General features: G+C 39.5%; 2 protein-coding genes across 2 annotated transcripts in view; one reads left to right on the top strand and one right to left on the bottom strand.

Annotated features, from left to right (window-relative positions):
• The window catches only part of CZH9orf85 (chromosome Z C9orf85 homolog), a 457360-nt gene that overhangs the window by 134551 nt on the left and 308455 nt on the right, over positions 1 to 14354 (bottom strand). The window lies entirely within an intron of this gene.
• TRPM3 (transient receptor potential cation channel subfamily M member 3) overlaps positions 1405 to 14354 on the top strand; it is a 475637-nt gene continuing 462687 nt past the window's right edge. Inside the window, exon 1 of the mRNA XM_068927053.1 lies at positions 1405 to 1677. Within this exon, the coding sequence (XP_068783154.1) occupies positions 1654 to 1677 (24 nt within the window). The 5' untranslated portion in view covers positions 1405 to 1653. The remainder of the gene's footprint in view (positions 1678 to 14354) is intronic.

Genomic DNA, 14354 nt, shown 5'->3' with positions numbered 1-14354 from the left:
AGAAGTATAGATACAAATGTCTGTGGGATTTCCACATTTGCAATCATATCTTAGTTATTTTGAACTAAGCAATTTTTAGTGACATTACAGTTCAAGTTAACTCATCTAGAAGCTGGGCCTACATTGCTGCGGACTTGGGCACAGGTTAAAGGATGGAGCTGCAGGAGTTACATGAAAGGTAGAGATTAGGCTCAGTTTTCCATTTTTTTCCCTTCACCCGTTTTCCTCTTCATTCAGAGTTAAAATCCTGCACTAACATAGGGTTTCTTGGTCCCTAATCTCACGCTTCGATTTATTTTTAATGCTTTTATAAGTGGAGAAGTATGATGATAGTATAATTGACTAGAATAGCCAAGGATATTCTGCTTTAGCAGCATAACATGTGAATAGAAGTATGAGCTAATCTTTTTTCCTAGGAAAAAATTACGGGTCTGGGTTTACTGAGCTGTTGAACTTTTATCTATTTGCTAAAATTTATTTATATATATTGTATATATGTGTATATATATATACAATTTGTGGTAAAAAACCTTATTTTTAAAGTTTGTTTCTGCTCAGAGTATTATTGTTTGCTTCAGTAGGAAGTCAATCAATAATCTGAAACTTGTCCACTGCTACATTTAGACAATCTTTAGTATTACGATGGGATTTTTTTTTCTTCTGCTAAATGGTGACTTGAAATTTCTTAAAGCTCTTTTGTCTAATAATGAGGAGACGAATTGACCTTACGAGCATGTTCTTTTGGAGTGCAATGAGCAATGCTTGAAAGGAGAGGTTAGGCTGTAGGGGTGCTTTGTGTGGTAGGTAGCCCTTGGCCCTCAAGATGTTAGAAAACAGCAGCTTCTCAGTCTGCATGTAACACTGACACAGCTGACTCACCACAGTCTTTGTTTATCCAGCCATAAATAAATAAAGTGAATTGTTAAGTAATCACCAACTGTTTTATTGTAGTTTGTCATCAGTGTGAAAGATTTGCCAATTTATGCATCCAGCGAGTAGTGATACCCATGAAGGAAAAGCACAGGGTTCGCAAGGGGGAACTCTTATTCCCTCCTGAATTCCACATGACTTCATAAGCAGAGGAAAATTAATCTATAAATAGACCCAATGAACTTGTGTGCCACAAAGCCTTTCACACCAGTTTTAATAATCACTATCAGTGTCATTCACAGATCACTTTAAAAACCAGCTGGCATAATTATCTCCTGGCTTTGAAGTCCGCATCAGTAGGAGCATTAGGAAATTGATCATTTTATGGCAGGTGACAGGTGGCAAAACTTCTTCCCTCCCCAGGTATCGATTGTCTCCGCAGTTGACAAAACACCAGGGCTGGCTGCAGGAGGCAGCTCAAGGCACGGGCTGATTAGCCTTCATTTGTGCTCCACAGCTCAACAGGCAGCAATGTCAGAGGAGAGGAGATCAGCAAACGCCCAGCACTGAAACCTGCAGCAACAACAAGACACGAGACCTCTGAAACTGCTGTGAGGGTTGACTCTTCTCCCTCCACCCCTGCTTCCACACCCCTGCTGCAGAAATGCACCAGTGTTGTGCTCTGCTGATAGACTTGAACCCATCTCGCCTCCAACATTGCCCAGAATGAAGAAAAGGCAACTGGATTCGTATTAGTTCGCCTGTTGAGGGTTGGCTGCCCAAATGAAGAATAAACAGGTGAATTTGGTGAGTTTCCCATTTTGTTTAAATGTCTTGAAATGAAGGAAAAAGTTAAGTTTTTTTTTTTCAAGTTAGTATCAGATATTAGGATTGTTCTTTCCTTATTCTCTAGTGACTCATATGGTTAAGACACTGAAATTTTCTCTGAATAGTTCCCTGTGAGATCAGGTGCACTGTGGAGCAGAGCGACTGCAAAGCCACAAAAGCCTGAAAATATCAATCTTCCTGGCTGATGCACTGTCGGGCTACTGGAGATGTTGTATCACACAGTGATAAGCAGTTTTTAGGTTTGTTGTTCCAGGAAAGGCAAGCAAAATCATTTCCAGCCTCTTAAATAATTAGATAGTGTCCATGGGAACAAAACGATGGGATTTAAAACTACCACGGAGTTCAGTGTAACATAACTTAGCTAATTAGTTCCTACGTTTGAAAAATAACTAAAAATAAAAGTTCCACTTTTGAAGCTATGAAAGAGTCTTATTTAGTGTCTTGACTTCTATTTTCAGTTTGCTGAAAATATTTTAGTTAATTTATGTACACAGATTTTGAAGGCAGAGTACACTACACTCTTGAGGAAGAGTATGTGGGCTTTGTTTCATGTACAGTTTATCTACTTTTTCATTAGTATCTGTTGCATGGGAAAGGAAGTACCCGTGAAAAGAAATGATAGCTTGCTCCACATCCTGTTCCAAGTGACATATGAGTGCCTTTTGAGGGCTGATGTTTAGCTCTGTTGAAAACTTTTAACAGGAGATACTGTTTTGGGATATGAATGTGATGTTTACTTCTTGAATTTTGCTTTGTTATTGCTTTGGGCCTTACCACGTAATAGTCTAAAATGACTAACTTGTTTTATAACAATAACTTGACATAATTTAGGTAACAAAGTCACAGAACTTTTCTTGCCTTGTGAAACTCATTTTTAAATGCAACACATTTATGTAGGACTAAAACTATAAAAATGAAAAGAATTTTCCCAAAGAAGGCTAACTTGGAAATAGTTTCCAGTTACGGTAAGTGATCTTATAACTTTTTAAAGGATAAACTCCAATGTGATTCGTATTGTTTCCTTCATTTTTCATATTATGACTTTGTCGGTACCCTTTGCTTAGAGGCATTGCAAAGTGAGGTAAGTGTTGAGGACTGTTCCCTTGCAGTGAGGTTTGCGGGGTGAAGCAGTTGTCTTTGCACAGACTAGGGGCTGGACAAGAAAATATGTTACCTTATGTGAAAGTAGTGAGGTTTGCGACTTGCTGAAAACATTCGAGTCATTTTAGCAAGGTCTGTCTATAGATAGGTTAAAATGGTGAAGCACTCATTTCTGGGAAAAAGGACAGGTGAAATGTAAGATGGATTCTCTGAGTCTCTTCCGGTTCTACCTCAGATTTTGAAGCGTAGATGTGGTGGGATACAGGGGGAGAGCGGACAAGGTCAGTCTTGCCTGTGTGCAGCACCAGCAGCAGAGACATAGCACTGAAACATGTACCGTGACAGCTGAAGACATCTGAGTACTTCTCCAAAAAGTGGAGAGTCTGCTAGTTCTTAGACTGCACGGAGAGTTCAGTTACTGCTTGTGAAAGCTTCTTAAAAATACATGTTATTTACACTGCTTGCTATCCTGTCTTTGAAAAGTATATGGGGAGGAGGGCTGAGGGCAGCTTAGCACTGGACATCGAAATGGTTTGCAATCTCTGTAGTAACTTAAGGTTATATATGAAGTGTATTATAGGGATCTTGCTTTATGAAATACAATGATAGAAACATATTGTTTTTCTAATCCTACTGCCCCATGCACCCACACAATTATAAAGATAGAAGTACCTTTAAAATGTTGTAAGCCAACTTTCGGAAAGGCTGGCCAGATCTTGTGGAGATCTGATATGTTTTATGTAGTTTTTGTATTTCCCTCTCTTAGTGCAGATAACTGCACAAAAACAAGATACCTAGTGTTTGTTAAGGTCTTATTCCTGCTGATTTTGATGTCACATTGCTCTCCACAGCAATACTAACTGTTGTGTCACAAATGGTGAAGTGAGTAACGATCAACAGGAGAGTATCACTGAAATAATAAACATAAGTTCACATGAGAACAAAATAATATTAAAAAAGGAGGAGAAAATTAAAAAACAATGTTATCTATTAGTAGAAATTCCTCTGAAGGGTGTGGCTCTTTTCAGAAAGACATTGGTACATTTAAAAACTGTTAGGAATGTAGTTTCTAAGATCTCATTTAAAACAAAGATGAAGACTAAAGGATTAAATGATAATTGTTTAGATGATTTCCTTCCAGACCTTGAAAATATTAGTTCAGTTGTGCAATGGCATGCTCTCTATATGAAGTCTCTATTGCAAGAATATAAAGCATAGCTGCAATCTGTATTATTACATTTCTGATGACCAGTCTTACTCTGAACAGTAGCAAACCAGTACTCCTATGTACACACTCAAACTTATTGAAAACTATTATTATTGCTATTTAATGGGTATGTTCTTGTTAAAAGCCCTCTTGGTGGTGTAGTAACAATGCTGGTCCTATTGTTGCGAGGTATCTCTTCTCAGAAAAGTTGAAGCGTGAAGAAAAGGCCAGGATGGCACTGGGAAAAGCTTTCTCTGACTAGCACAAAAAAAGCAAAGAAGTGTAGGGTTTTGGGCTTGGGGCACCTCATAGAGAATGATGAGATTTGGCCTCCTGGAGCCTGGTCCCTTTGGTGTCCTCCCGCTCCTCCACTGTCCCACCTCCCCGCTGGCACTAGTGGGTGCGGGGCTGTTTCAGGACAGCCCCAAGCACAGTATCAACACAGGTGCCTCCTCAGCGCAGTAAGGCCAGAGAACCCGTGGAAGTCAGATGTTGCAGTGCTTCCCGTTCATGGATGTTAAATGCATGGGTGCCTTCCTGAACCAGTACCAGATGGACCATTTTCTAGACTGTGGCCCAGTTTACTGCAGTGATTGCTGCCACTGGTGTTTTCCATTCACCTTGGTATCAGTCTGCTCTGCTTTCTGATGTGAATGCTACCAGCTGAGGGACTGCCTGCCGGTGTTTTGGTAAGGGGTCAGACCTGTTGTGCTGTTGCTAATGAGAAGCATGCTGCATGGCTCCTCAGTACACACTGAATTGTATCTTACAGAAGAAATGTACCGTGACCAGGCCAACCCACTGCTTCAGCTAGTGAGGTAACCTACTAGTATGTGGGTTAGCAGAAATTTATTCCAGCTGCAAAACAGCTGTGGTGATGGGTGTGTATTTGGGGGGTTGTTTGTTGTTTTGAGAATTGGGTGTGAGGTCTTCGTGCATGCAACACCCTTTCCTCTCCTTTGCCGTTACTGCCTGGTCGTTGATGGTACTGCTGTTTGAGAAGGATTAGGTTCACAGAATTAGTTTTTAGTGTTATAATGATGGGGTCTATCATAAATTAACTTTTAAAAGCTAGGCTTTTGTGTGATCACTTACTGCCTTCAGTATAAATAATATCTAGGGTGACACGAAGTTAAATTTGGGGAAGGTGTTGCATGAGGAGAAGGTGGGAGGGCTGCTACAATTTTTGACAATCTCTGCTTTTGCATAGTGGATAGGGCAGGGCTACAGAGCACTGTCACCTCTGTTCATTGCTCAGGGAATGACAGAAGAGAATTAAAAGTGCTTTGGAAGAAAGTGAATGGAAAGGGAGGAGGGAAGTAGCCTTTCTGGAGGGACAGGGACGGGTATTTTACCCACATCTGCCTAGATTTCAGATGAATTTTGGTTTGCCTTAAGCAGAATCCTCTCTTAAAAGACTGTGCACTTGCATGGTTTGCAATATTTTTTTGGTACTGGCTACTTGCTATGAATGAAATGAACAATCATTAAGTTCTTATGTTAAGCTTCAAGTAACAAGCTTGCAATCACTCTGAATATGTCAAGTTTTCTTGTGACAGCTGGTTACTTCCCTGTGATTTCTGATGTGCCAAGTGCATGTGATGGTTGCAGACTGTTGAACTGGAGATCAGATGCCAGTTTAAGGGTCAGTTAGGGCAAGTGGCAGAGAAGAAGTTGCATGAAGCTGCAAAGTTTTTTCTTTCTTTGTCTCTAAGTAAATGAGACTTTTACAGTACAGAATTGCTTCTAATAACAGCTAAAAATGCAGAGCTCAAGTGTCTAACAAGTGAATCATCTCATCATTTTTCTCATGTTGTCCTGCTTAATTTCTTGCAGCAAAATGTTAAAGATTCCCGCATGCTCTAACAGAGTTACCAAGTTGATGGGTGATGGGGCTATTTCCTCATCACAGTGCTAGGCCTTTGATTTCTGGTCCCAGAAATGCTGAGACCTCCTGGATAACAGGTTTTTCTATTTTTGCAAAGCGTTGTAAAATGTGACACTCAGCTCAAGAGCTGGTGGCACACCACACTTTGGAGGCCCTGGCTGCAGAGCCAGGACAGCGCTGCATTTTGGGGCCAGTCCTCACGACCCCGCACCAAGCACCAGGGAGGCTTGTGCAATCGTGAGATGGCTTTGCCCTCTGGTGGCCTACGCTCGAAAAATCCCCCTGGTTCATGAGAGGAAACGTCCTTCAGAGGCTGCGAAGACTTGAGGAAAGGCAGGCTTATGCAGTGAGCAAAATACTAAAGGGTAAAGGACAGGGAGAAAGTCTTGCAGGCAGAAATACTGTGGAGTGTGGGGAGGAAAATAAGGAAAGGAGTAAGTGGTTGAGTCATGAAGATTTAGTACTTCTCTGCTGAGGCTAGCCTAATAATGATAATACAGCTTTGCTAACACGCTGTTCTTTGCTGCCCAGACCAACATTTCAACAGCTCAAACGCTTTACAAGTGAAAAAGGAAATAATTCTTTAAAACTCCATGCCTTCCCTGGTTATGAAGACTTCCCCCAAGGAGATTCCTACATCTTAAGGATAGGAACTTGGGAACCCTACTCAGAAGCATCCTCTCACTGGCCTACAGAGAACTATTGGTGGCACTAAGGAGCTTGCTTTAAAAGAGACTGGCCTCTACTTTAAACGATACAGGCATTCTGAGAGGAGGAAAAGGTTTTATTTTTACTGCCTGGGCAGTTTATGTGCTGGTGGTCCTGTGCGTGTGGGATCAAAACTTTGGCTTCTCTTGGAAGAGGATTTGACAGTAATTTTTAGCCTCTAAAAGAGAATAATGCAGTTGACCTAAGAATACAGGTGACACGTAAACCAAGTGCAGAGCAGCGATTAGAATAAGAAATACTATGTTGTGGTTTGAGAAGGAGAATGTTTGACTGTTAAAAGTAATATCAAGCTAATGTGCGCAACTTGAATGCCTATGTGTAGCTTTGTTTAATGTTTTTACTGCTTTTCACGGTACTTTAAAATAATGAGCATGGGGAGGAATTCCATCCAGAGAGAGGGTTACCCCTCATCCCAAGAAAAATTTATTTCATGTAGAGGAAAAAAATATAGAATAGTCTTTGCTGCATCTATTCATATAGAATAGGCAAACCCAGTCCTCCTGTTTTGGTCACCTTACCATTCACAAGCAGAGAGCTGCCAGCTAAATGCAAAATAATGTACTTACAGTGGCTATTGAAATATAGGACTAATCTGTGCAAAAGATTTTTTTGTGGAAAGATCATATAGGGAAATGGCTACTAATAAATGACTCAATAAAGCCTAGGGAATGGCATGAGAATATATCATGAGTATCCTAGAAGGACGGAGCTTTTTTAACCTCTGAAACAGCCTGGATATAGGAGACAGACCGCAGGTCTGCAGTTTTATCCTGTAGCCTAAATGATCTCTCCGTTTAGGTAGTCATTGCATAAATCTTTCAAGGAAAAGAGCAATAAAGTAATCCTGCCGGCTACCCATATGACTATGTGGCATATAAATCTTTCTTTTAAGCATTTGTTTTCTCTGTTGTGTCCCAGATCTTGATTTTAATTATTTAAGCCTTGCAAAGCACAGCAACCTGTGTTGGAAAGGGACAGTGCAGCACTGTTTTGTTAATCTATTGGTGTCGCAGCTCCTGAAACTGTTCCCAGCATCTCTACATTCCAAAAGTGCTGTGCTGAGAGAGATGTCAAAATGGTGCTAAGAAGCTCAAAGCCCAAATGCCTAGGGGAGGAGGGTTCCCCTCGCACAAATCAGCTGCTGTTATTTTCACATCAAAGCTAATAAATTCTTGGGTACCTAAAATGATGCTGTCCATCTAGTTCTTCCAAGGGCCTAGAAATGTGTTGATATCCATGATATAAAAGGAAAAAATACAGAATTTTTAATGAGCTACTACAAGGAGTAATAAATTTAAATCTGCACTATTCATATTTGTGAATATTTCCAAGTCAAATAAGGGCTCTTATTTTCTTTCTTTCTTTCTTTCTTTTTTTTAAATATATTTATGGTTTTCTTTTCTCTTTGGAAACAAAACAAAAAGGACTTTTTTCTCTATTTCATTTTTACTATTTTTTTCTGTTTTTCTCTCCCTCCAAGTTCATTTCCACTCCCCTCCCTCCTCCTCTGCCCCTTTCCATCCCACCATCTAATACCACCTATTCTGTTTCTGTTACCATGGTATTTTAGCATTTCCTCCAGTTCTCCATATATCCCTGTGTAACTGCTCTTTGTTTCTTCTCTCAGGTATTTTTCTGCCATTACAACTGTGTCTAAACAGCCTCTTTCAGAGCTGCAACCCACATCTTTTTGTATTTTTATTGGGATCAGGGGAGATGTTCCTTTTTCTTCATCCTTAGCAATATGAAGAAAAGCAAAGCAACCACAGTAGCCAGCCGCGGCATCACGTGTAACTCAGTGTTTCTGCCAGAAATAACGATAGGTGCTAAGCCATACATGATCATCCATTAAGTTACTGAAACTTTTAGAACATGAACTACTTCAAATTAAAAAAAAATAAGGATTTCAAAAATCTGTTTAAATGAACCACATTACTGATTTTGATTCCAACATCCAAATGTCACTCCATTTTAGCAAACAGTTTTTTTCTTTAAAGATGCATGCCTGCAATGCCCTGAAATAAATCAATATTCAGAGAAATAATTCATATCATCACTGCTGTATCACTTGTAATCTGTATTTTTAACAAAATAAGATCACTTGTTATCTCAAAACATTTTTGATACTACATAGTAATGGGGCAACAGGGAAGGTATCTTTCCATTTCCCACTTTCTGATATTTGCAACTATGTTGCCAGAAGCTTGTTAAATGGTGACACTGGTAATCAGTTAGCACACATCCTTGTGAGCATGACAATAAAGCTGGGACCTTCTCCTGTACCCATTCCACATTTTTCTCAGTGATTAATAATACACATTTGAATTACTAAACTGCCAAATGAAACCAAACCTCTTTTTTTAATAAATGAAGGGTTTGGATGATAAAATAAACTATCCCTCTTTGTGGGATTCCTTCCTCCCTTTCGTACCATGTTTTATTGCCTTCCGGTTGAAAAAGAGGAGAAAAGTCACAGAAAATGCCTTTTAAACATGCATTTGAAAATAAATTATTTCCACACTTAAAAAGGTTACCCTTTTCAGGTTTCTTAAATTCAAATCCTGGACAAAAGAACGAATGCCTTCTTTAAATATCCCACCTAGAACACAGTTTTTGTTTGTTTGTTTGTTTGCTTGTTTGTTTCTCAATCAGTTCTATTCTAGATGCTACTCTATTTAAAAACATGCTTTCTCCAGTTTGTGGAGATGAATAAGCAATACATTTCTCAAACCTTTATGTTTCTATACTGGCATTTTTCTCCTACAAAGGATAAAGAAATATAAAGATGATCAATGACTACATGAATCTAGGCACCTAGTACAGACTTCAGTACTAGCTTCAGTACAGTACTAACTTCAGATTTCTAAATTTCGGTGGTAAGAATATTCCGTATTCTGCGCTATACGGTGTATTAGCTTTGCTAGTTACTGTTTATATAACCCATCTTATAATGAACTATCCTTAATTATCCTTCAGTTTCAGCTTACATTTCCCAGTAAGAGTCATTAAGGCTGCTGTTAACACTGCAGAACTTTGTGGACATTGCTAAGAAAGGTTTTTCTGTTTGATGCATACAGCATCAAAAAATGCATAGAAATACTTACAAAAAAAGCTAATAACTAGATAGATGGCTCAAAATAGAGCAAGTTAGAAAATAAGGAAAGATGGAGTTAAAAACTGAATATGATGGTGGTAAGAAGATGTTCATATTTCAGTGACTGAACTATCGGAAGGACTTGAGAACTAACATATGGTAACAATTGCAAGTAAGGAGAACACCTTTCACGGGCACTCGAATAGGTCTGGGCTGGATGGTGAGAAGGAGGGAAAATTAGGACGGACAATGAGACCTGCAAGACCCTGATGAAGGGTCACAAAACAGTGCTCTGTGCCATTTGGGTACCAACAGCTTGTGCAAATATCCAGGTAATCGCAGTTTGGGTTGAAAGGCGAGTGCATTCTCCCCTCTCTACTGGAAACATCCTCCTCTTCTGCCTTGGTGTAAATTCCCTTGGCTTTTTCTTTAGGCCTCTATTTCTTCCTCTTTCTGCTGGTTGCTGTATAAAATAAGGTAGGAACAATAAATCCCACAGTAGAGAATAACTTAAGCTTAGTGACTAGTCATTTCTATTTCGTAGCTTAAATCAACATCCAGCATGCTCTACCACAGAGACTGAATTTAAGAAGAAACATTGTCATAGTTACTTTCTGTCGAAATGCATTTGCTGAAGATGTGAGAAGCATCTTATGGCTCAGCTGTTTAATCACAAAAGAATGTAATTAGATTATGGATTGGCATTTATATAGCAGGTAATGGCAATCTAATTATTAAACTCTTTTTGGGGAAACTTGATTTAAAGCACTACCAAACTTCTTTAATATCCCAACACATGTAAATCTTTTTGTCCTGAAACCACTCTTATTTTGTGCAGCTTGCATACGGAATTGTACTTAAAAAAAAAAAGTCTCTAGATTGTAAGGGGTAAAAAATATCTAGTCTATGGAGTATTGTCAGTATGTTGCATAACTCTCAACTATTAACTTCAGGATACTTCTGCAAACCAAAGTTTTATACTAATTGAAAATGGTTGCGTGACTTTGGCCTGATTTAAGTAGGCTGATGACAATAGTTTAGCTGTATTTAAATTTGAGACAGTTTTGGCCCTACAGAAGATTATATGGATGATAATTTTGTGAAGACTATTTACAGTTCCAGGAAGAAGTATCTTCCCCCTTTCCTCCCAAACAGGATAGGCTGAAGTGGAAGTCACTTGAAGTCACACAGGTAAATAGCTTACTTAAAAGTACTGTAAACTCTTTCTATTTTATTTTTCCAAAAAAAAAAAAAAAACCCTAAAAACGTTTTTTAAGGTCAATATGTACTTTCAAAAACAATTTTTCAGTTTGAAACCAGAGAGCAGTAAAATTGCTGTAGTCATATCAAACAGCCTAAAGTTTTATTTTCAGTGACTTAGAGTAAGGACAAAGCTGCCATCGAGGGATCGTCCACCACAGAGCCGATAACAAGCTCTAGAGGCATCCAAACTTGCCCGGTTTGGCTGCGTTCCCCACACTGCTGCTGTGGATGTGCGGACCTGGCCCTTGCCAAGGCCACCAAAGTCTGGTCAAGATTTGTGCTCTCAGTGCCCACAGGCCAGATAGGTCTCATTCAATAAGCCCTCAAGGAGCCCGTGCGTAGTACATCAAGGTGCTAGTCTGAGTAAGGATAAGCTCCACATCTGCCAGCATGGCATGACATTTTTTTTGCATGTTTTCTCTTTAATATCCTAGTACAAACTGTTTTATGGGCAGGGGACAGACATTGTCTCCCAGCAGAGCGCGTTCAACAGAACAACATCAGCTCTCTCAGTGTCTTTGTCTTTCGTGTATTACCCTGAAAAAACCTGGCAGACACAATATTGCTATTAACTTCATAAAATCCTTGTCACAGAGGTTCTGGCATACATTCTGTATTAGACTCTTAAATGGATTTTAGAGTATTAAGCCTTTTGTGACTCACTAACCTGTCAGACAAATCCCAGATGCAATAGAATAACTTTAAACAAATCTAAACTATTTCTTCTTCAGACAGAATAAAGATCTAAACCCCATAAACATGATTGAGTGGATTTATGGCATAAAAGATTGTCTTTGTTAATGCTGAGGATTCTCTTCACTGTACTGAATTGTGCTGTGATATGAATGTGTTGTGATGTGAGGTTACCTGTTTGTGTCTCTACAAAGTACCTAGATGGCAGGATTGCATGTTAATTGTTCCTTAGAAGTGGACTTAAATCTAGTAATCAAAATATAATAGGAAAAATAAGTGTACAGCTAGGCAATGCAATACCTAATAGGCAATGCTTTAATCGTGTTAACTATTCAAAAGTGGGAATTTTCAGCTACGGTGTCATGAATCTACATCAAAATAATAATTACAATAATAATAATAAGAAGAAGAAACCTAGCCATATCAGATTTCACAATCTCTATGGCAACAAGCTCTGTCCTTTAAACTAAGCTTTCAATCATTCTCAGCTGAGAAAGACACAATAAAATACAATGAAATTGTAAATATTGGCAAAAGGGTTTTATCTAACTGTCTTGATCAGGGCTTTAAGATTAAGAGGGAGAGACTTTAGTCCTTTACATAATTTTCTGCAGTAATTGGACAAGGTTTTTAAAATTCTGGTCAAAGGTGCTTAGTCTTTCATCTGAAGAGCCAGCCTGAAGGCAGATTGTTTTCCAGGCTGTGTTATAGAAAGATGTTCAGTTAAAATCTTTTGGACCTAAACTTGATTTATGTTGTATACTGCACCAAAATATACCTATGTGTCCTCTGGTATGGCTTTTTTTTTTTCAGAGCAGGAAATTCAGTTGTTTTCAAAACTGAGAATTTTAAAATAAAGAATTTTCTTGCAAATTGACAACAGGCATGCAATTTTTGATATGGATTTATTGCTCTTATCCTCATGAATAACAAGGAAAATTCATTGGGAAACTTTGTTTCTTTTCAATAATAATAATAAAAAAATCCATGGCTTTGGAAATTATTTACATCCCTTACTGCCATCTGTTAAACCTTTCTGGCACTTTTTTTTTTTTTTTCTTTCACCCCTTAGTTTCCCAACAAGCATCAGTAAGCTTGTCCGTGGTAGTTAAAAGAGCAATGCTACTGCTGCTTTTGCAGAGGCCAGGGGAGACTGACAACCCTGCAGCAAGCTCCAAAAGAGGCCAAATTTTCCTTTTTCTGACTTCTTACTGGTGGAAGGGAATAGGATTTGGAAATAAGTCAGGTGCAGCAGGACTTGTAGAAGATGCCAGGACTGCCTGCTCACTTGGCAACGACAGGAGTGAGGCTAAGGTCTCCCCCGTCTTGGGGATTCTTCACTCAGGCTGCAGAAGAGGCTGAGACGTGGCATGGAGATCCTGCTGCCCAGTAAGACCTGCTGCCTGGAGGCTGGATTGGTTGGGTGATTGCGGCTGGTGAGGAAGGAGGAGAGCAAAAGCCATGTAGGAAAGACACGTCCAGTGGTCTGATGCAGGGCTGTCGGTGAGATGAAGCTGGCAATGGGAGGAGCCAGCAGAAAGGGACAGCTTATGCGAGCCAGCCTAGATGGATGGGGGGAACTGCACTTTGAGAAGGACAGTGCCAGGCTCTGTCCTCCGCTCACTGTGGCCACGGACAGGGCAGGGAAGCCCTTTGGGGGGTAAGGTAAAACTACCTCCAATGTACCGTCCCTGAAGACAAAGAGAATTTGTGTGGAAAAGAGGAACAAGGAACCTACCTAGCCCAGAAACCTAAGATGGTCTGTAACTTTAGCCTTTTTATGGCTCTTGGCTTTGCATGTTTGTTCTTGAAGACTGCATATGGTATGGTTTTTTTTTTTTTTCAAGTGAGACCTGCTGTTTGACTGTTGTTTTCATTCGTAGCAAGGGAAAGCTCCCTACCTCTGACCTGAAAAAACAGCAGAAAATACAGCCAACAACTAAGGAAAACAAAAAAACATATAGCAGCCCTACTTGAAAAGGATCAAGAGAGATGAAGTCTCAAGTACCATTGGGCAGGCTGCAGGTGAGATTCTTTCCAGTCAGAAACAGTGCAACAGAAAGGTGGAAAGGTTTGTCAGTTTTTTTATTTGAAATGACAGAAACAGGTATGTTAAGGGAAAAGGCATCTCCCTCTCCAATATATGGTGTTTTACAGAAGTTATGGAGCAGCAGTTAGTGCTGGCTTGCTGAGCAAGCTCTGGCAGTGGGAAGGACATGGGTGTCACAGTAAAAGCAGCCATTCAGGGAGTAGGTAAGAGCACTAGCTGGTCATATGGCAAGTAAGGGTTTACACAAAGCACAGGCATTGGTTTCACTAACCTTTGTGATAATCAACAGTAATTTAATGCTATAGGGCTACAGCCTGTTTTGGAATGACTGCTATTTATCATCAGTAATGACTGCATTCTTTAAAAAGTGTTGCCTGATATAATATGAATACAATATCTGTATGTGCTCCAGAAAGAAGAGCCTTCTCTCTAACAGATAGGATGACTGTATTCCCAATTTTCAAGAGATTTTGGCAATCTCTTACTAAATCCTCTATGTACTGCCCAGGGACCACTTACTAAAGAAAAAGCTATACCTATGTGCAATTTTTATGTGATCTAGTTTTACTTAAAATATAGATTTTTTGCTTAGACAGAACATAATGGTAAT

Source organism: Struthio camelus, chromosome Z (genome assembly GCF_040807025.1).
Source record: "Struthio camelus isolate bStrCam1 chromosome Z, bStrCam1.hap1, whole genome shotgun sequence".
NCBI lineage: Eukaryota > Metazoa > Chordata > Aves > Struthioniformes > Struthionidae > Struthio > Struthio camelus.
This window is presented reverse-complemented; position numbering and strand designations above follow the sequence as displayed.